Raw genomic sequence first — 23,519 nt, 5'->3', positions numbered from 1 at the left:
TACGCAATTAATTTTTTCCCTAGTGAGGCTGGCTTGAAACTTTGGCTCAGGCCTCTTGTTGGCGAAGTTTGTGCTTTGACGTATATTAATATCATTTTTTGTAAGAAAAATAAGATTTATTAAAAATATTTTTATTACTTTATTAAATTCTATCTTTTTGTTTTATAAAAAATAGAGGTATAATATGAAATTAAAGAGTTTAAAGATAATATTTATTAACACAATGTATTAAATAACGCGTCGTTCTCGACTCCACCGATTTTTGCAATTTTTTAAGGAATTTGTGGATATAATTTGTATTCATCGTTTTGTGAGAATTACGTCTAGTGGTAGGTGGTTGCAAGAACTTCTTTGCTTAAAAACAAAAAATAGAGTGATGTTTTAAATTAAATAAAATTTATTACTTAATCTCTCTCTCTACCTGTCGTAAAATCTATACAGAAAACTTTCACATAAAACAATCCAAATCATAATAAGCCTAATTTATAGCCTTATCCAAAGATTTATCGAGGCCGTCGTAGTATAACGGCACACGACCAATTGTAACCGCGAGAGCTCTTGAATTATTTTCGTTCTCCCGCCCTAGTAGACACAACTTAGTGTTGAGTTTCGCCACTCAACATGTAATATCTCAAAAGTTGGGCGTGAAGAATGGAGGATCGACTGTCTTACTAATAGGTTCCCTTTGCCTACCCTGCTTATGCTAAAAAAACTTGAAGCTGAAAAAACAATCATTTATAGCCTTATCCTATAAATGGTTCAGCTTCAATTTAACTAATTTAAGAAATCTGTTATCTTTCGACGTTTCATAGAAATATATGTTTTTTTATAATAGGCACTATCGTAGAGCATTTGGCACTTTGCCCCAAAAGATATCAGAAAAACTACTGGACGCACGATTTATGGTTTGTTTATGGTAATATGACACCATGAAAACATGACTTGGAAAAATGTTGTGTTTTCCACGTTTTCTTTCATAATTTATTTAATAAAATAAGATAGGCTTGTTATTTTATATTATATTTGAATGAAAAAAAGAGTGTAATAATAAAAAGTATGGCAATAGCCAATACACTAATTTGTTTTATATATTTTAAGTTAAAATTTTGATATAAACGTTTGTTCCAGAACGACTGCCTCCACGCTGCGGTCACATCATTAACGAAGAACCAAGCTGAACACTACGACAAATATGATTGCCTGTAAGTATACATTTTAATCTTACTATATTATTTCTACTGTATTATTTCTCTATGTTTTAGAATTGAGATTTGTTTCATTTGGTTCTTTTGATATTCGGATGATTAAAAATAATATGTATAGATACATATTATTTTACAAATTTACAAATATCTTACAGATATTCGTAAAAGGATTACAATGCCGTAGAGATGAGAAAGAATCCATAATGAAGAGATGGAAAAACATCAGATATGCATGAAATTATCTAATTACACTATACGTGATATTGTAGATTCGATTTCTACTCAGGTTACCGCACCAATTGGAAATTTAAAAATGTTATTAATTGGATTATATTTAATATATTATATATAGTACGCCTAGTGTACATTGAGAGAGATATGTGTACAAGTGAGAGGGAAGAGAGTAAAGAAGAGACTTCGAGAGCGTGAATCTATAAAAATATATGGTTTACATAGATTTACTATGGTCATTGGCCATATTATGTTTAATATTGACACATAACGCTATTATCACAGATCTTAGTTAATAGATAAACAAAAAAGTATAATATTTTACAAGTTTAACCAAAATATAAACGTTTACATTAAATTCCTTAATTTATATTATAACATAAAATAACCATAACAAACACAAATAATTCTTGTAATAAATAATATCTCTAAAATTCTTTGATCGAGTCATTCAAAACACCAAGTCACGTAATACTTCGAATTCTGTAAGCGTATTACAAAATACTTCGAGTCGTGACATATTGAAAGACCGCAATCAAAGAGATCTTTATTATTTCATTCTTCATAGCGTAAAAGAAACCTCGCTTATTAAGTCGTATATGTTTCAAATATTGTCAACAAGCTTAACTCCACTGAAATTGGGTACTTCAAGATATAAGCATACATACATTTAGATATATACATATTATATATGTAGAAGTAGCATTTTTATGTTAATGATGTGCTTGAAATTATAAAAACTTGTTTTTGGTTATTTAAAATAGAACAGTGAAGTATTCTAATTTTAATGAACGGAAAACGTAAAATCTGAGTGTCATCAGCACAGCATCTGACTGTAGACGTGACAACTGTGGGTGCGATTCCCACTCTGGGAAATGAATAAAGCTGGCTGGTAGCATGACGAAACGCGGCGTTGAGTTCCGTAACTTAACACCGCTTGGGGCTTTATTTGAAGAAAAAAAAAAATTGTCTGTTGGTATGGGCGCGCTAATCTCAGAAACGGTCTAAACTATTTGTAGTATGCTAACGACTGAAATTTCAACTTGTGACCACGTTCGTCATACTGAACTGGTGATCGTCATACTAAATTATTTAACTAACTCAAAAATAACTTTTAATAGATAACAAACCTGAGAGTGAAACTTTTGATATAAATGATTTAATAACAGTTCTCGAACACGTGTGCCTCAGTGGATATAAATTTAGATTTATCAATAATAGCAACCATACGAGTAAGAATATCTTATTGCGTCTTTATACGTCTTGTCCTTGGTGTAGTAGTGCAAGGAAATGGGAAATAGATAATAAAGTAAAAGTAAAGTAAAATACTCTTTATTGTACACCAAACATGTATCACAATCAGGAGAGATAATATTGTTATGATAGTACAACAGGCGGCCTTATTGCTAAATGAGCAATCTCTTCCAGGCTACCTTCTTAATACTACTAACACTTCGTTTTGACCTTACAATTCTTAAAACACTATTTTATTACTTTATTTGAACACACATTCGCAACACATAGTATCAGGAATCCAGATTCCAGTGTCCAGACACTGCCTGTTGGGTGGCAAAGCGAAAAACAGAGTAACACTATGTTTTACCAATCCCTTACCTTAAAAAAATACTGGTTTAAATATTTTTGATAGTTTTAAAGTGTTATTCCATACATTATCTAAAAAGTTAATATTAAAACATAATAATACACAGTGATAAAACATAATAAAACTAAAGAACGCAGTGATATACCATTAGACTCTTTAATAATCTGCTTTACTAAGTTCAGTTAAAACTTCAGTAACTTGTTGTTAAAAACGAATGTTTTTGGCTATTGAATTATGAATATAACATTCTATTTTTGTTGCAGTCGAAGACTACCAGATGACGTAAGAACGTGTAGAAATTATGCTTATTTACAAGAAATATATGATGCTGTTCGAGCCACGGATAGTAAGTACATTTACGTTATTATAGAATAACTATTGTAGAACCGATACCGATATCATAAAGCTGAAATGTTTGTTTGGTTAAACGTGTCAATCTTAGAAACTATTGAGACTAAGAATTGTTTTTTTTGTGGAAAACGAAAGAGTTCAAGTGAGAGGCCGTCGCGGCGCAGTGGCAGAAGCAGAGGCATAAGTAGACGCGACAGTAGTGGGTGCGATTCCCACTCGAGCGAATGAATTATTTAATATTTTCATTAGCTCACTCTCAAAACAAGACAAAACGTGGTGATAAATTCCGACACTTAACACGCAATTTCTTTCTCGGTGGTAAGTGAGAACAAGTAGTAACTAGGTTTTCTCTTCCTATAGTACTGTATATACAGTGTAAGGCAAAAAAAGTTTAATTATATTGAATTCCTTAAAATATCTTTAAGGGTAATTTCAATACATTTTTAAATTGTCTTATTTTTCTCCAATAATTTAAGTTCCCATGTTATATAATTATATTGATATAACCTTCTTACCTACTTTAGAGATCTAAGACAGGAGTCAGATACTTCCTTTACATGACAACAGCAATCTGTGACATCATACAATCCAATTAAAACTTTCCCAATTTTATTAGATCGTTCAAGTTTTTAGACGTCTAATTACGTATCATCTTCTACCTTTGAAGCGGACTAATTTGAATTTTTTTCGAGTTAAAACTTTTTTCGAGAACATAAACAATTCTTTTCAAGATAACAATAGAATGGCAACACTTCACAAAGAACAAGGCTTCTAAAAACTTTCAGATTTTGATTCATTTTATTCTACTGGCAACATTTTGAAAGTTTGCTTTATAAATATAAATAATAAATTATTTCCAGTTATCTCTGTGAAAACAATTTATGGAATAGCCAATGTGAATCGGCCATTTTGATATTGTCGTTTGTTTTTAAAATATTCATGTTTCAGAGTTTGTTTAAGATGATTTGTGTTTTCGCCCTCATTATTCATATTTTTCTTGTCAGCAAAAAATATAAAGTAAGATTGACGAGTTGTTTAATGATTTTTTTTTCTGAATGAAAAATGTCTTGAAGGAACATTTTTGTGAATGAATACATTTAAAAATACCTAAATAATAAGAAATAATTTAAAACAGACTCTGTGTTTCTGCGTCTCTTCAGTAGTGAAATTAGTATTTTCAGTATTATTCTTTCAAAAAAATAATTTACTAAAAACTTTCAAAATCTATAAAAATCGTAGTATTGGATTAGAAGTGTTTCATAATACCATTTGTTACAGGTGTAAGCACTAAAGATTTTATGGCAAAACTAGGGGAATATTTAATTTTAACCGCCTTCTCTCACAACTACCGGTTGGAAAGGGCATTCAAATGCTTAGGAACTAATTTAACTGAATTTTTAACAACATTGGATAGCGTGCACGATGTTTTACATGATCAAGTAAGTTAATCTTTTATTATTTAAATATGACCACACTCAGAGAGAAGAATTAAGTTTAAACTAGAATTAAAATATAAGTAAAAATTGTATTTAATTAACAGCTAATACTTATCGTATCATATATGTATATGTCATATATAATAAGTATATTATGTTTTATGATAATCATATTTTTGATTGCAAATATAAAATTCTCTTTATAGAGTTTATTATTCGTATTTTCAATAATAAATATTGGTTGGTTATATACGTTCATTTTCAATAGAACATTTGCTGAATTATTCATACTATTGACTGTTTATTTATTTTTAACATAAAATATTCAAATATTATAATAAATTCGAAAGCAAATAACAAATATATCCATCCATACTCAATGAAACATTTATTTCAAAATATCATCATATAAAACTTCCAAGAAATTTGACCTAACTATTAATTCTAGGACGACGCTCTCAAAGATGAATCAACAGAGTACGAAGCGGCCTTTGTATGTACAACGTCCCGTGCGGGCAGAATACAACTACATTTAACAACTGAGAGTGAGCCTGTCGCATATCTGCTTGTGGGGTGCTTGAAGGCGATAGCCATGCGCCTCTATGACACCCAGACTGATATAAGACTGAAGAGCTATTCCAATGATCCTAGGAGATTTAGGTAAGTTTATAAAAAGCAGCTTTACGCTTTTTGCCTCATAGCAGGGCAGACAGAAGGAACTTGGTGTTAAAAAAATCGTTCCCAATGTACCACCCAATTTTCAAAGTGTTGAGTGGTAGAATTCAATGCCGAGTTTTTTCTACCATAGTAGGGAAAATGAAGATGGCCTCAAAAGGCGCTACAACTTTACAAAAACAAATTCCCATACATATTTCTCCATTGCAGATACGATATAAGCGCCATACCACTACGTCAGAGATCCAAAGAAGAGAACCATGAAACAAGCGACACGAGCCTGGCCACATCGAACAAAGTGAATGATTTAAGAATCGGCGTCGCCAGCTTCTGCAAGGCATTCCCCTGGCACTTCATCACTGACAAACGACTGGAGCTTGTTCAACTTGGTATGTAATTTAAGTTTGAAATTTAGATATCTTTCAGCGTTTGTCGATTGGATAATCGTTGATTTAGTGGAATTTACATAATGGTTGCATGCCTTTTATTACAATTAGGTCGATTCGATTCGATGTAATAAAATCTAAGAAAGTAAATTTGGTCTTGAAATTAGGTTATGTGTAGCGTAGGGGATGATACAATATGGTATCATCGAGCTGGTCCGATGTCGGAGCTGGGATCTTAATGGTGCAACTTTTCAGAGGTTTTTAGTGAACCACTCGAGTTGAGGCTATGTTTCAAAAACATTACTGGGTAAAATAAATATAATATATATTTTTTTCTATTTATTAAATGACTTATGTAAACTTTATAATTTAGTACACCTTGTACCTGAAATAGCTAGACTACTACATTAGACTTTCAGTATATCTTAATAATTTTTGAAAATGTACTATCTAGGTTCCTATACTGAAGTATCCTTATAAAACTTGATTAAATATTTTATATAGAAAACCGAACGCTTTACTACTTTACCAGCCTTTACGTGTCCTAATTTTGTTTTTTTTTATATACCAAATAGATATATACCAAACCGCAATGGCCTATTTAAGAACAGGCTTTTATGCAATTTTAATGTTATGTCACTTAGCGAAATCAGTTCAGGCGGACTTTTATAACTGGCAATTCTATTTTGGAGGCGGCGCTATGATTTAGTTTGACCTAGAATATTATACTGCAGTTCTGTCGCGTTTTCTTTATTTAGATTGGGACAAAGACAATTCGTTTAGAGATGTCTAATTGCCTTCAGCTCAGTGGATAGAAATAACAAGATTTTGCTATATTTTTTAAAGAAATCCAGATTATTCTCTTTAAAATATTTTTCACGTCTTTAGTCAGCAATGTTTGTGCAATTCTCACTGAATATTTCAAAAAATACAAGTTAATTACTCAAATTATTGTAAAAATCACAACTAATCTTCTGTCTTAACAAGTTAAGATATGTTAATATTTTTTATAATTTATTTTATATTCCCAGAAACGTTATTTCTTAGACAATCTTATTTATCTCCTCTAAGCTTATCATAAATCGTTGATAAAAATTTGATCGTCCTCCACCCAGTATCTCGTTATATTTACGTTCTATCAATTTTATGAACCTTACATTATCGTGTCTCATCAGCATCATCAGATTTATGACGTTATTTATGATTCAATATATTTGTACTAGTTTGGTGAAAACTAAATATTTTATTAAAAAAAAATCTAACAAGTAAAGCTTATTACACTATACAAGAGTATTTAGAGGATAAACATGTATGGAATTAATGTCTATTGAATGTAATGCAGGATAGCTGCCAGCTAATGTAATAGATTGTACCATTGACTTTGAAAAGAGCAACTGTTGAGTTTCTTGCCGGCTCTTCTCGGCAGAACTGCCTTCCGAACCGGTGGTAGCTTTTTGTTGACATGTACATTCGACGATTTAAAAGTGCTTATAACAGTCTATTTGAATAAAGAATATTTTGAATTTGAATTTATACTAACCAACAGTAGAGCTATATTTTATTTGCGTAGCAAGTAAAAGAGAAAATTCAGATAAACTGATTCGTTACGTACGGACAAATAATGAGGACAATACCCATTTTCCGCTGAATTCTAAAGATATTGCATGTTGAGTAGCGGAGCTCAACGCTGCGCTTTACGTTTCGTTACCAGAGCGAGCAAATGAAAGTATTAACAATAATTTTTATTTCAGGTTTTAATGTTCACGCAAGCAAAGTAAGGGATAGTGTCTACAACGACTACTAGTATTATATTTAACTTCCAAATAATGTTACAATATTAGATAATTAGTAATATAATATAAACACACGATTTGGGTAGACTAGGTTGTTTTTCTAATTTTGGAATGGATTAACGTCGTCATGGATTTTATTAAGCTTTCTTGCGAAGTGCAGAGTTTTATTACTTACAAATCTTCGCCAATTGTGGGTAAAAATACTCCATTGTCCACTTTTGCGTAGTGGACAGTTCTGATAAGAAAAATGCGATGTCTGCAAAATATTTCTTTTGTTTCCAATTCAATTTAAAAGATTTAAATAAGAGAAGACGAGGATCTATTACATCGAAGAACAAATATTTTTAATATTGTTTTTTCAGAAAAAATGGTAAAGTATAAAATGCATTAAGTTTTGACTCCTTTTTTTCCTACATCGTAAAAAGAGTGGGCGAGCAAAGATAAAATAAATAAATATAGTTCAAATATTACTGCAGGAAGAAATTTAATTAAATCTTTTTATGTTCAGCTTAACGTCTTTATAAGTTTGCAAGGAATAAATAAATCTCAGAAAAGTATTTGCTTTGTAGATAATTGAATTAATGAAGTTCCTTGCAACTTTATGGGGGAGATGGGGTTAATATTAAAGACGTTTTTAATGTTAACAAAAAATAATAGGTTATTAATGTCCAGTGAAACAGTATATTACTGTAAAGACGATAGTTGTACTTATAAAGCTTACGTCGAATTTTTGTACTGAATTCAAATTCAAATTATTCTTTATTCAAATAGGCAATTATTATAAGCACTTTTGAATCGCCGAATGAACATATGAACAAAAAGCTACCACCGGTTCGGAAGGCAGTTCTGCTGAGAAGAGCCGGCAAGACACTCAACAGTTGCTCTTTTCAAAATCAATGGTACAATCTATTACATTTGCAGTAAAGATATTATATTCTAAATAATAAATCTATAATATTAGATTTCTATCTAATATAAATACAGTATTGGTTATATAAAAGAAACTGGCTTGAAAGGGATTGCAGTACAAGAACATACTGATGCTTACAGAAGTATTCCCCACGTTTGGTTAATTAATTACATTATGTAAGGGCGAGCTTGAGGGTCACTATTAGAAGGTCCCACTCTATTTTAGTGCTCGTTCTTGTCATCCTTTACCTTTTGACGCAAACTTTCTTCTTATTAATAATGGATTGGTGTTTGTAATTTTTGATATATAAATAAAATATTTTTGTTACTATCTTTAGTTACTAGTGGTGTATGGAAGTAGAGAACGGAAGTGTCTTAATAGAACGGAGTGTCTTAACACTAGATTCCCAGGTTTTCTCTGTCTACTCTGCTATGGGCGGGATACAGCATGAAGCAAAAAAAAGAGTTCACTATGTATGAAAATGTCTTAACGGTAGGATCTTTGACTATTCTGATTTGCAAGACCCTTTTGAAGTTAAAAACAAGCTGTGTCAGCTTCAGCTTCACATTTTATTTTATCAGGGAGCAGGTGTTTTTATGAGAATTAGGAAAATGCAACTATAAGGTTTTAAGAAATCGCAAGTGCACTGCAAGCATACATCGTATATAAAAACAGGAATTAAATTAAATAAATCATTCAATAGTTTCAGCGGGCGAAACCGCGGGCAAGTCGTTAGTATGTATATAGATAAATAATAAAAAAGCTGAAAAGAAACGTCTATTAGGTGAATTTAAAAAGTCAATAATAAATAATAATATAATACTTCTATTCAAAAATTAATTTAAATCCTATATTAGCTTTGTATTTGGACTGGCACACAAATTTCCAATTGAACTAAGCCCGATTTAACTTTTAGCTTTGCGTGCACTATTCAATTACTAAACATTTAACTGCTATTCAACGTATATATTATATTTAAATAAAATATAGTTTGCGTGTGCTTTAATTTCTGGAACAGAAACGATGCGTGAAATGTATGTATATATATTATTTATTGATTTTGAATGGTTGGATAAATTTTGATTTTGTAGAATAATAATTTGGCTTTGCAGTGCACATCGTCTGACTCCATTGGAGAAAATAATTGTATATAAATTATTTCCATTTCTCTCTTTATTATTTCCATTTTGCCCTGTACTAAAAACCGTGGCGGTGAGTTATGCCACTTAACACGTAATGTATTGGATTCCGGTGGAAAGTGGATAACAACTGTAAAGAAATAATTGATTAACAATTTTGCAATAAGGATAGCCTTAGCAAATAAAACAGAAGTACTTACAGAAGAAAAATATACTAATACATATATGTAGGTACAATAATCTTAACAATGAAGAAATTCTCAGTGTATTCGTTATATTCTTGTTATTTTTTAATATGCTTGAAACATATTAGCATTTTATTCTGCGTAAACTTCTTTATAATACGAGTATAACGTATTTTATAAAATTATTAAGAAAACAAGCTTAAAAGAAATTATATATTTTAATTACTTCTACGAAATAGACTTTGATAGCGCCACTCTACGCTAAGGTTGAGGATCAATTTTGTCATATACACTACGGTGCCGTCATGTCTATTCATTTACTTACTGAACACACAAAAGAAAAAATCTTAAAAATAAACAACTGACTGCAAATATTTTGCTTACTTGTTTGTTTATTTATATTATTATGATCGTGAAAAATGTTATAGCATGAAATGGTACAGCCATTCCCCTTAATGAGGGTAAGCTTGTTTTTTAGTTGATACTTTATATTTTAGAATAGAATCTCACAGATTTTTCTAAATAATATGATTAGTTCTATTAAAAATTAAAACATTTGTTATTTAATTAGAACCTGCATGACAAAGCGTGAAGAGTGTAGGTTCGATTTGGCTGTTGTAGTAATTCGTTCATCATCAGTTTATCCTCATGCTCATGCTGGACATAGGCCTCTCCAATGGTACAGGTCCAGCTGTTGCCAGCCACTTTGCGAATGTCGTCAACCCACCTAGCTGGAGGATGTCCAATTTTACGCTTGCCGAGGTGTGGTCTCCACTCCAGAACGCGTTCACCCAAACGGTCATCAGTTCTGCAACAAACATATCCATCCATACCTATATTATAAATTCGAAAGTAACTCTGTCTGTCTGTCTGTCTTTTACGCAATCAGGGCCAAACCGCTTATTTAATTGTGATAAAATACTCATATAGAGGGTCTCGGGATGAACATAGGATACTTTTTTCTCATATTTGTAATTTTTTCGATATATATCAATATATTAAAATATTTATTCATTTGACATGCAATTTATTCCGCCATGTTAATAACAACTGTCGTTGCTAAGCAACGATTTGCAAAGTTTGTTGTTAGAAAACGTCACCCAAAATGAGCTTGCTTAACGCATCTCTCTATTGAAAACTAAAATAAATTCATAAATATATTTAATAAATATTCGTATAGTTCAAGCGGGCGAAGCCGCATACGGGTCCACTAGTTTAATGTTAGTTTAATGTTTAATATAATAAATTCCTTATTTCTACGAAAATAAACCTAAAAATATTAATTTTAAATTAAAAAAAAATCCAATTACTGAAATGTCATAATCATTCAACTCAAAATGATTTACACTCCGACTTTGAATAAGCGGGTATTATACAATCACGTCGTCTAACGTCGCATGCCCATTGATCAAGATGAAGGTGGATGCGAGATGAATAATTATAGGCTATGGGATATTTTATGGCGTCATTAAGAGGCACCACCCCATAAGTCCTCTAAATAATATATTTCAGTTATTTTTATTTAGAAGAGCGTTCTATTGTTCTATGAAGTACATTTTTTTTGGTGCTTTAAGTTAGGTAACAAATTTTATTTTATAACTTGATATAATTTGTCGCTTTTATAAATATTATATATTTTATTATACACATCAATGAGGAGGAGGGAAACTGATGTCAATATCCGTTTCTCGTTCTTGTGTAAAACGCGCTACGTTTATAACATTAAGTATATTAGTTGTTGTCCTATTCCAATGTCTCTTTTCGGACGGAAAGAGAAGAACGGGGTCTCTTGATACTAAATTAGCTATACATACACTGCTAGGCAGGAAAAAGCGAGTACATATTTTTTAATCAGCTTCACCCTGTATCCTGCAATCAGCGAGTAGGCTGAGGGAACCTAGTGTTAAGATATTTCGTTTTCCATTTTCTGTCGAATTCTGGAGGCATTGCGTGTTGAGTGGCGGAACTCAACGCCGCGCCTTGTTTCAACAGCAAAGTGGAGAAATTAAAATATTAAACATTTCATTTCCTCGAATGGGAATAAAACCCACAACATGTCACGCTTTCAGGCACACTTTGTGCCACTGCGCCAAGACTAGTCTCTAAAAGAATATTTTAAATAATTATACAAAATATTTAATGTGCGTATATGGCACTATTTTGCATATAAATAATGTTATATCAAAAGTACTCTCAATGATTTCAGAGCACTACCAGTAATTAATCACAATGAAAACTATTAGCATTTCCATTTAAAATAATTAATTTTGTTTAGTGTTTATTTTAGTTAAAATGTAACATATTGAAAATTTCATCGTGTTATGTTTGCTATAGAAATGTTGTGCTCGATGTTTCTATAATACGCTGTATAAAATAATTTTTATATATAACATTATCATAGCCATAGGTACATATTATATAACCTAGATGTATTGGGATTTGGGACATCCGTTCACTTTTTTCCACCAATTACGCTGTATCCCGCATTTATGTGCAAGATACAGCGGATAAGCCACAAGATAAGACTCTTTTCTTATTCTCCACTCAATTTAGTGGTCTATGCGTGTTGAGTAGCGAAACTCAACGCCGCCCTTCGTCTTGTTATAAAAGTGAGGAAATGAAAATAATACATTCCTACGAGTGAGAATAAAACTGACAACCCATTTACTGTCAGTCTAAAAAAAATAGTGTAATAATTAATGCCTTTTAAAATAATCTAGTACTTAATAAAGTACTTCTATTACATATGCTAAAAGAATATTATCTTACAACAGGTGGTGGCTTCATGAGATTATTCGGCACTCATCTCTCATCCCACGGGTCGTCCCTCGGTACATATTTTAGGCTCCTCAGGCCGAGAGGAGTGCCTTTGGACTTTCGCGAGATCCTTCAAAGATTAAACACGCCGTTCATGTTTTGTTTGAAGATACCGGGGTCCACTTCGTTAGCGGAGGTAAGGTCGTTAACTACTAAATGTTAGAATATTTTGGACTTTCTTTTGTAGTTTGTAGAGACGTCGTTTTAGCAAGTAAATTGACATTTATAAAATGTCTAAGATAAAAAAAATGCTGATGTAATTATTAAATGCGTCGTTATAATGGTTAATGATCAACAAGCGTGTGACTGTAAACACGATGGGTGGGTTCGATTCACACTCTGGGGAATGAATATTGGATATTTTAATTTCTCCGATCTTTTCCCCTTATTAATTAACATCATGAAAATTGATTTGTTGTTTGAAAAATAAAATTTCTATAGATTACAAAATATTTAATACTTTAAACAGATGTAGATTAAGAATATTTGTGTTTCATATATGTATAATTGTATTACTGTATTGAATTGTATTATTATTAGACAAATTTTCTTTAAAAAGGCTGACTTTCAAATTACATAGTCATTAGTTTTCTTATACACTTGCTATAAGCTATTTACTTGAAATAGAAAAAATCATAAAAAAACGACAGCGACTTCGACAGAAACGAAGCAAAACGTATTCCTTGAAGCCTTTGTAAAAGTAGCAAAACACACAAATCCATTTGTAACCTGCGGCAGATTTATTTGTTCCCAATATAGAAATCAAAAGAAATTTATTACCTACTCTAAGAAAAAACGAGGTACTAAGTACGAAAAAAAAAGTTTATACGATTTTATACGTGGGTTCTACTAAGTGTTACATTGGGCTTACGTTTAGACAACTTCAAAGGCGACACTTATTCAAATGGTTTTGGTTTATAAATACATAAATATATTGATAAAACAGTAATCCCTTATTGAATATGGAACGTTAAAAGCTTGGTTATAACTTTTAAAAAAAGTTAATATTGATGGCTTATACTATATTTCCATAAGATTTCTGAAAGTTGGTAACGGTGCTTTGAAAATCATTTTGGAACTTTTTATATCTATAGATATATGATATTAAGGAACTGAAAGTAATTTTAAAATATTTTACTAACCCATTTGAAGGTAAGCATATAATTACAATATACTCGTAGATGTCACAATATATTTATTTCTTCGAAACGCCATAAACTAAGAACTGAACTGAACTATTGAACATTAGTAGCAGCAACTTTATTTATCTAATTGCATACATTTAAATGATCCCCATTATCCAAATCCAGAACGTAATTCCATTTAAATACAAACATTAAGAAAAAAGGATGAAAATTTAAATTGTAAATTTACTTAGGTATAAAGAAGAAATATACGCGAAAAATTTCATTATGAAAAATTTTCGCCGGTGAGATGTGGATGGTTTTTTAATATCTCTTGAAAGTTATAATAATGTTCGTTCAGAAATCTTATTAAACGATGCCTTCGACCTTGAAACGGATTATCCAAATGATTAGGGTAATAAATGATGGTATATTTTACACGGGTTCAATGTCTTGTAACGATCAAATACTAGCACTTAAATAACTTATAAATTCTTTTACTAAGTTAAAGTGAACTAGCGGTTTCCACACAGCTTCGCTTACTTAACGTTACTTATTTAATAATTTAATTAAGTGTATTTAGAGAAATCGGTTGGTTATTTTAGTATGGTTGTCTATTATGTTAATAAATTGTTATTTAAATCTTTTGGGATTTTATCTAAATTGCTCGCAAAAATTGTAGTTTTTTTACAGGGCTCTACACCAAAAAACTAAATTTAAATCTATTCAAGAATCTTCTAAAATTTATTATTAATTTTATATCAAAATATAAAGCATATCTTTAGCATCTAACAAATAAGACTAAGATATTCTGTTTGCACTACTACTACTCGAATATATGCACCATTAGATAACCTTTGTTTAAGAAAATTTCCAAGAATATTACTTACTATACATATTTGAGATTTCACATTTCATATTCTTTCTGAAAATCTTTTATATTATTAAATTTTCGTGAAAAATATTAGCATAATAATAACATATAATATAGTAAAATGAAACTGAAATACAAAAGGAATGAAGCTATACGAGTACCTCATGTGGACAAACAAACAAAACAAAATACTCTTTATTGTACCATAGAAAAGACACATATACATGTATTTAATACATAGAACAGTACAATTGGCGGCCTTATCGCTAAGAGAGCGATCTCTTCCAGGCAACCTTTGGGTAGAAAAGAGAATACATTGTCTGAAAAGGGAAGGGGTGTACAGAGCTGATATCTAGTTTTACACACACATACATAAATAAATAAATACAGACATACATACATACATACATACATACATACATACATACATACATACATACATACATACATACATACATACATACACACATACATAAATATATAAATAAATACATAATACTTTGCTTATAAAATAATTTCTTTTTTTTTTGAACACAGAAACAAGAACATGAAATAAATACAAAAAATACTATCGAAACCTAGGTACTTATAGCGTTAAATAATAATCTTTCAGCCTCTTTTTAAATGTTTGTATAGTGGAATGTCAGAATAAGTTATTACCTCAAAGAAAATGTACCTCATACAAAGATATCGTAATTCTTTAATCCTATCTGGGTTGACCTGTAACATACCCTGCTAGCCATGGCTTTAAATATTTTAATGTAATTTTATATTGTTTTTTAAAGTGAAAGAATTTTATCTTTTAGTTATAAAAATCTACTGATTGCTAAAATTTTAATAAAGCTAATACTAAATGTGTAATAATTAAATACAGTTACTATAATATATAGATAGAAGATGTTTACTATACAAAGTTTGTAAATATCGAATGGTAATAAATGCGCCTACTACGTCACTATGGCTGCTTAATAAAAAAATCAGCTTCCGCTGTATCCTGCATAAATATGGATAGGCAGAGGAAACCTAGTGTTAAGACACCTCGTTCCCCGTCTTCCGCCGAATTCTGGAGGTATTGCTGAGTGGCGTAACTCAACGCCGCGCTTTGTGTCAACATCAGAGCGAAAAAACTAAAATATTTAATTACATTTTTATAAACTTTACATATTTATTACATCTCCGTCCTATCGTTTCCTTCCCACAGCTTACACTAAGATCACGGCTTAAGATAGGATCATTGGGTCAAGTCTTGCGGAAAGCGGTGAGACCCTGACTTAGCCTTTTCTTTTATATTTAAACATTATCTACATATTATATTTTAATAAAAGTAACGTATTACTTTGAAATAACGTTATCCGTTATATTATTTTGTTGCTTTAGACTTCACCTATTTATAGTTTTCGCTATTATTTCACCGTTCTGAAACCACGGTGTTGAGTTCCGCCACCTAATAATGTATCTTGAATTCAGGCGAAAAGTAGAAAAGTGTCTTGACAGCTATAGCTGAAATGATCCTAAATGAGATTTGAACCCACTATCATCTTATGTTCTATTTCTGCCATGACGATGTTCTAACATTTTTCCAAGATTAGAAAAATTGCCTTAAGTGCGTTGGTATTGTTAGAAATGAAAAAGTGTTACTTATAAACGACATGATTTATTACTTCTCCATTGTTTCACGCTTTCCTCTTATAATAATAAGGCGCTCCTTGATATTCATTCACGTCATAATATATATATATATATTATATGCGTATATAGTATATATATATATACACAGGGTGTCCCAGGAGTCAAGGATAAAACGAAACCAGGTGATAGACCAAGTCGTGACGGTTATGAGAAAAATATAAAAAAAAATCTTTGTCATGTATTTTTCATATTACATTGATTTTAAAAAATATCGGAAAAACCGACACCCTGTGATGGTTTTTCAAGTCCCAGGACTACAAATATTACTCTTTCTTCATTTTTTTTTTCCGTAATGTAATCATGAGTAACCCTTCTGTGAATTACAGTTTAAGATTGAAACATACCTGCATCAGTTTTCAATAAAATGTGGTGTTTTTGCCAAACATTAAATTCAAAATATTTACTACACCCAACTTTAACCGACTGTACTATAAAAAAAATGTACTACACTGTTTTTGCAAGTAACGTTAAAAGTTGGCGCATTTAATCAGGATTCTGAAATGGTACGACACTTGCTGGATTACTTCTTTGTTGAAGAGAGAAAAATCGAAATACACGATAATCGGGATGACGTTCAGCGTTTTGGTATCTTTTCCTATACTTTCTAGCTGCAGCATTTGCGTTACATAACCATTTTCCATGAATGAAATGCATATTGGCAATGTGTCAAAAACCTATAAAAATATGGCCTGCGAGAGCTCGGACTCGAGCACTATCCTTATAAGTCCTGGGCCATGGCCTGGGTATATATATATATATATATATATATATATAGTATATAATATGTACCCTATATAAAGGAATAAAAATTGTCATAATATCTGTAATTTCATCAGATGTATAATTACCATTAATTTTGTATGGTCTAATTGTAAATATGGCGAGTGTGAGTTCGATTCCTATTCGGTTTTCCCGCTATGGTAACAAGACAAAGCGCGGCGTTGGGTTCCGCCAGTGGAAATTAGGGAATGGATCGTTATACTATTCTATGCAGGATACAGTAAGAAATAAAAAAATATTCATATAAATATTATTTTTTATACAAACGAATGAATAACAAAATAAATTAATTTCTAAACCTCACTCATTTTTATAACAATTTATCTATAACCTGAAAATATTAGACATTCTTGGCTAAACAAAAGTCCTTTTCTTTTACAACACAAAGGCTCAAAATTAAATAAGTTACCTAAGCGTATAGCATTGATCGCTACAAGTAGTCCTTGTAATTCCATGAGAGTACAAGACCTTGCTAGATATTAGATATTCTGATCGCATAACCAAGATGTTTCTAGATCATTCTTTATATAAAGTTGGAAATTCTATTCTTTTATATGATTTAGTCATTTATATTGATATCGTAAGGTTATACGTATGTGTAAAACGGAACTTTTATATAGTTACTTTGTTTTCCGTCCGTCTATCCGTCTGTCAAGAGCATTTATCTCGAGATCTTCAGGTCTATAGTCTCTTGGAGCATAGAGAGAAGAGCTTTAAATCAATACAATCAAAAGATACTAGCGTTTATGCATTGTGTTTGCTGCAAAACCTATAGAGTACCTACTTCTCATGGACCTACAGTCATGAAATTTAGCACGAAGAACTTTGTACTGCAAGTTCTCTATTTGCAGTACAAATTAAGAGATTCCAAAAAGTTACAATTTATAGATAAGAAAACATTAAAAATTTATAATTGCAGTTCATTTCATACAAAATGAGTGCAAATTTTGTCAACTTTTATAACGTTTTTTGTTAAATTTGTATAGAAAAGCTAAATCAACAACAACACTATCCGTACTACAGTATCTCAAACAGCCATTAGTATTGCAAATTCCAATTCCACGTAGAGTAATTGAAGCAAAATATTTACAGTTCCAATGGATATCTTACTTTGGCCTCCCATTGTGTGAAGTGTGTCCTCAGCTCCTTTGTGGATGGAGGCTCTAAAGCGTTTCTATAGAGGTCCTTTGTACCCCAATGTTACATTACATGGTGCGTTAGCTTTAACGCCTTTAGGAATGTTTATTTGGTTTAAATAGTTTAATTTATAGTATTTTTATGATTAAGTAATGATCATATATCTAAAATTCTAATAGATCTAAAGCAACAAATTAAGAAATTAATAATTTAGTGTCATTTTCTAGCTCTTTTTGGGCGGAAAGTAGAAACAAATCAAGTAAATATTGTCTAAAATGATTGAATACATCGATTTCAACTATATATTTAAACCGCTTCAGCCTTTCCTATATAGCAGGGTACGTAGAAGACTAGCATTGAAACATCCCGTTGTCCACTTTCTGAGACATTTCGTGTTGAGTGGCGTAACACAACACCACATTTCGACGACTTCAATTGTAAATTTCATAGTATTGCCTCATATTACAAAAGTGGGATTTCGTAAACAACATGGAGATGCAATATCCTCAACCACGAATGCAGCGCTGAGTGGCGTTCACGTCAGGAACGCTCGTACTGAAATTTGTGTCAGTCATATAGTGGCTTTTGGAATTGTTAAACGGCTTGTATGCACTTCTTTTATTTGTTTTGATTTTGTTAGATGTTTTAATATTTTTTTAAAAGATTTTTTGGGAAGTCCGTCGAAAAGTAAGCGCGACGGTTGTGGATTCTATTCTCTCAATTTGGGATAATGAAATGTTATATTTTCATTTCTTCGCTGACCTAGGTGGCTAGGTAAATCACGGCGTTAAGTTCCGTCACTAAACACGCAGTGTACGCAAATATATTTAGAAGGAAGACGCTTAAAATATGTCAATAATACAATTTTAGATATATAGCAAACAAAATATAAAATATTTTTACACATTTTACTTATATACCTATACTATCTTTTCTGATAGAATTTCACAGTCAAAGAATCTCTTTCAAGCAGCTGAAATCAAGTTGTCAAATCATATGAAAGGTATTATATTCTAACGCCAGAATTGAAATGTGACATGTTTTTATTAGGTACATATTTTTTTCTAGAAATAGATCTTTTTCCTTTTGATTTTATTTATTGACCTTAACGCGACGTTATGTGCTGAATAGTATTCCATCAGAAAAAAGAATTATTGGTAGTGATCTCATTTGCCTAATTTCATCATTATAGATACTAGATCAAAAGATAGACATGATGAGATGAGATGGATAGCAAAATTATCCTTTAAGGGTTCCGTTTTTTCTTTTGGGGAAGTTAAATCTAAAAATCTTATTTAAACCCGTTCAATGATGGTAAATATTACTAAAACACGGCCAAAATATCTCCTAAAAGCGTCTATATACATTTTATTGCAATATCAATAATTAATATTAATGGATAAGAATAATATTAATAATGTGATATAATAAAATGTCTATCTAATATAAAGAAACCTACTCAACCAAGCGCATCATTACACACTTCTTCACTTTCTTCACAATATTATTTATACGCAATCTATATTTTGGCAAACGAGAATATTTTTGTATAAAGAAAGTATCAGTAAGTATATACTTATACTTTATAAGATATTTCTTCGTTATTATTTTCTTGGCTAGCAGAACCCAAATGCTGCGAAGTAAAAGGATAGTTTACACTGCTTGGTTTTGACATTTTAGAGCGCACAACACATGAAGGTTGATCTGTAAAAAAAATCTATTTAAAATAATAGATGTCTATATCATATCCTGCTATAGGAGGGTTAGTTACCTAACTACATAGGCAGAGGAACTAACACACACAGACACTTCAAAAATTGCATTATATATGTATATATATTTGAACGACCGTTTTCACATTGTCTCCAACACTTTAAAATCAGTAAGTGTCAACTTCAGTAATATCTTTTTCTTAAAATTTTCTCAGTATTACGCGGATAGCCCGCCTTAGTGTGGATAGAGGGCTAACGTACATCGCTACAATTCGAACGAAAATAAAATGCTTCACAAGAGATATCAGTAAAGTAGCTTATTTTATTTGGTTTGTTGATACTCTTATAATTTACTTATACCTTGTACTTGATTGCGTTTTTATGGCTTCCCGCTCTTCCGCGCTAAGTAGAGGGAATCCAATATTAAAACACTCCGTTCCCTGCTCAATTTTTAAGACATTGTGTCTTGAGCGGTGGAAATAAACGCCGCGCTCTGTCTTCTTAAAAATGTTGCTTCAAAAGTTTTTTTTAAACGATAGAGTAATATATTTAAAAAAAATATGAATCATTTTGTAGTAAATTGAGATAAAATGTATATAGAAATGAATAAATTTTAAATATAATACTTTTGCTGCAACTTCTGCAGACTAACTTTAATTTACACTTGCCAAGAATATTATGAACATGCAAAGTGTTCGTTTATAATATTTTACGAATTTCGCTATCTATTTATTTTAAGTAATAAGTACGTTAAGGCCTCTGTGGCGTCACAGCAGTGACGATTATGGGTTCGATTCCCACTTAATGGAATAAATTACTTTCATTTCATCGCTTTGTCAATAAAACAACACGCTATATCTCTCAAATTGGACGAAAAGGGAAAGCAAAGTGTCTTAACGCTAAGTTCTGTGTTTCTACCCTGCCATATGCAGGATAAGAAGTGAAGTAAGAAAAAAAGAGTAATAAGTCCAACAACTTAGCAGGAAAAATGTAAGACTGAAAGAAAACTATCCATATTTCTTCTACAGACCCCAAATATTTTACAGTAATAGCAAATAACCTAGTAGGTAATTACAGTCACACAGAATGGTTTTTATTTCTTAACAAATTACTTCCAAAACTATTATAGTTATCATAACAATCTCACAAATTGTTATTATTTGAGTAATGACAAATCATTTTTCGTAGAACTTTCGCGTTTTTGTTTCATTTTATTATATTTTGAGAGTTGTTTCATTATTTTTTTTACTGTGTCTAATCTTTATATCCTTTTAATTTGCTATTTTCATTAAGTTAATTTCTATTTTTGAGGCCAGTCGTGGCGGGTGACAAGCGAGTGACTGTAAAAGCGACTGGTTGTAGGGATCGAACCCACTCGAGGAAATGGAATATTTATTTAAATTTTTATTTTCATTTCTTCTCTCTTATGTCGAGGCAAAGCCCGGCGTTTAGTTCCGCCACTCAACACACAATGCCTTTTATGAGTGTTAAGATTTCTATTTTCCCCAATATTTTCTTCCCCCAGCCTCCAACTAAATAAATAGATAAAAAATAAGTAAGATGGTATTACCAAACTAATCCACAATCTATACTCTAGTTTCAACTTCACATAAATATAATTTTGGCTCCAATACGTAAAATATATAAGTTAATAAAACTCCCATTATTATTTCCACGACTCAAGCTCTATTCAGAAGTGAAAATGTTAATATTTTATCAAAATTTCACTCATAAATGTGAACTCCATGCCAAAATACGACCAGAACAATACTCGTGTAGCCATGAAACGAAATGAGTCTCGCATTCAGATTTGGGCCATTTGCATCATCATGTAATAAGAAATATTAATATGGAAAATTTTCTATGGGGAATTACTTCGTTCTTTTTCGAAATATAAGGTGTGTTTTGAAAAGTTATTACGTCGTTGTTTTATGTTTTGACCTGTTACTTCTGATATAAATTTTGATTTTAAGCAATTTTTACTCTGTCTCTACCTTCAGCTCGTATAAACAAATTGTATTTAGTGGATGGATACGACTTACGTCGCGTTTGACGTAGCTACGCTTAAGAAAAAAAATATTTGTTATGAATACTTTTTTTCTCTTCTTAGATTTTCGGGAGTCTTATACATTTTAAATACGTTGAAATTTTTTTTATAAGTTTCCTGTATTTTTTAAATGTATTGAATATCTCAATCTACAATCCACAAGTCTTGTAACCAAAGCGAAGAAACTAAAATAATTAATTCCCCTGTTTAAGAACCGAACCCAAGTCTGTCGCGTTTACAATCAGACAGGCTCATACTATTACAACTACTATACCTATATGTATAAATAAAATAGCTATATCACAAACTTCCAAATTGACTGCTTTACATACAAAAAACCTTAACAATCTAAAATTTATCCCCAGGGATTGGAGATAAAGGGCCAAATGGTTTTCTGTTCGGAGTCCGATTCGCTTCTCTTCGTTGGATCGCCGTTCCTCGACGGTCTCGAAGGGCTGACTGGGCGTGGTCTATTCATTTCGGACATACCGTTACACGACGCCACCAGAGACGTCATCTTAGTCAGCGAACAAACCAGAGCTCAGGTGGGTATTTCTGTATTTTTTTTATGTAGATAATTATTAATGCTGCCAGTATTTTCACTTACAGAAGAAGTTTTTGGTAATAATATTTGATGAAATAAAAAAATAAATCTATTAATAATAAATAGTAATATATTAATTTAAAAGGATTGGCAAACTATTTAATTCAGGTTCAACAAAGAGCCATTAACTCGCTAAAATTCCTGTTAAATATTTAATTTTAAAAGTTCTACTTAATTATTGAACAAACATGGCATTAAATGAACGCGAATTAAAATATCACGATGTAATTCTGAGAACAAGCGTAGCGGTTACAAGCGACATAATTGGCTTGTTTAATTCCATTTTGGGCGGAAATGAGTATATTTTTATTATTTTAGTATTTATGGGCTTAATCTTTTTTATTTTAAACTAATGGGTTTTATTAAATACATAAAAGTATTTGAGGTTTCGTCCGCATGGTCAAATGAAAACGATATTGAGATGCCGTTTTTAATCATAGATTATTAAAACGGCAACTTAACATCGCTCTCAAGATAGATCTCAGAGTTGAGAGCGTTTTATAAATATAGCCCATGTATTTCCGACCTCAGTGGCTTATGTTGAAATGATTACGGCAATGAAATAAAGCCATAATCTACAAATGGACCATATAACATAAGATTTTATATTAGTGAAAAATAGTTAATTATACTCAATAATTACAATAATATGAACTGTCAAACAGATAACTTCCATTTTATGGAGTTGGTTGAAAATATGATACCAAAATAACTTATTATTTTATGACAATATAATAAATAGCCTTTCCATTTTCGTCGCAATAATAAATCTTACGATTCAATACTTCGCTTAATGGACATTTCTAAGCTTAATCTGCGTC

At 31.2% G+C, this 23,519-nt stretch overlaps 1 protein-coding gene across 2 annotated transcripts in view; it reads left to right on the top strand.

Moving 5' to 3' along the window:
• Positions 1–23,519, top strand: part of Gycalpha99B (guanylate cyclase 1 soluble subunit alpha 2) — a 124,678-nt gene that overhangs the window by 90,976 nt on the left and 10,183 nt on the right. For both annotated transcript variants that reach the window (XM_085196449.1, XM_085196448.1), the window contains exons 3-9: positions 1,129–1,202; positions 3,303–3,385; positions 4,669–4,829; positions 5,275–5,486; positions 5,712–5,890; positions 12,689–12,867; positions 22,460–22,639. In XM_085196449.1, coding sequence (XP_085052575.1) covers positions 1,129–1,202; positions 3,303–3,385; positions 4,669–4,829; positions 5,275–5,486; positions 5,712–5,890; positions 12,689–12,867; positions 22,460–22,639 — 1,068 coding nt within the window. The remainder of the gene's footprint in view (positions 1–1,128; positions 1,203–3,302; positions 3,386–4,668; positions 4,830–5,274; positions 5,487–5,711; positions 5,891–12,688; positions 12,868–22,459; positions 22,640–23,519) is intronic.

Source organism: Heliconius melpomene, chromosome 13, assembly GCF_056956725.1.
Source record: "Heliconius melpomene rosina isolate 202511_hmr_F chromosome 13, ASM5695672v1, whole genome shotgun sequence".
Lineage (NCBI taxonomy): Eukaryota > Metazoa > Arthropoda > Insecta > Lepidoptera > Nymphalidae > Heliconius > Heliconius melpomene.
Note: the sequence above shows the minus strand (reverse complement) of the source record. Positions and strands in the feature narration are given on the sequence as shown.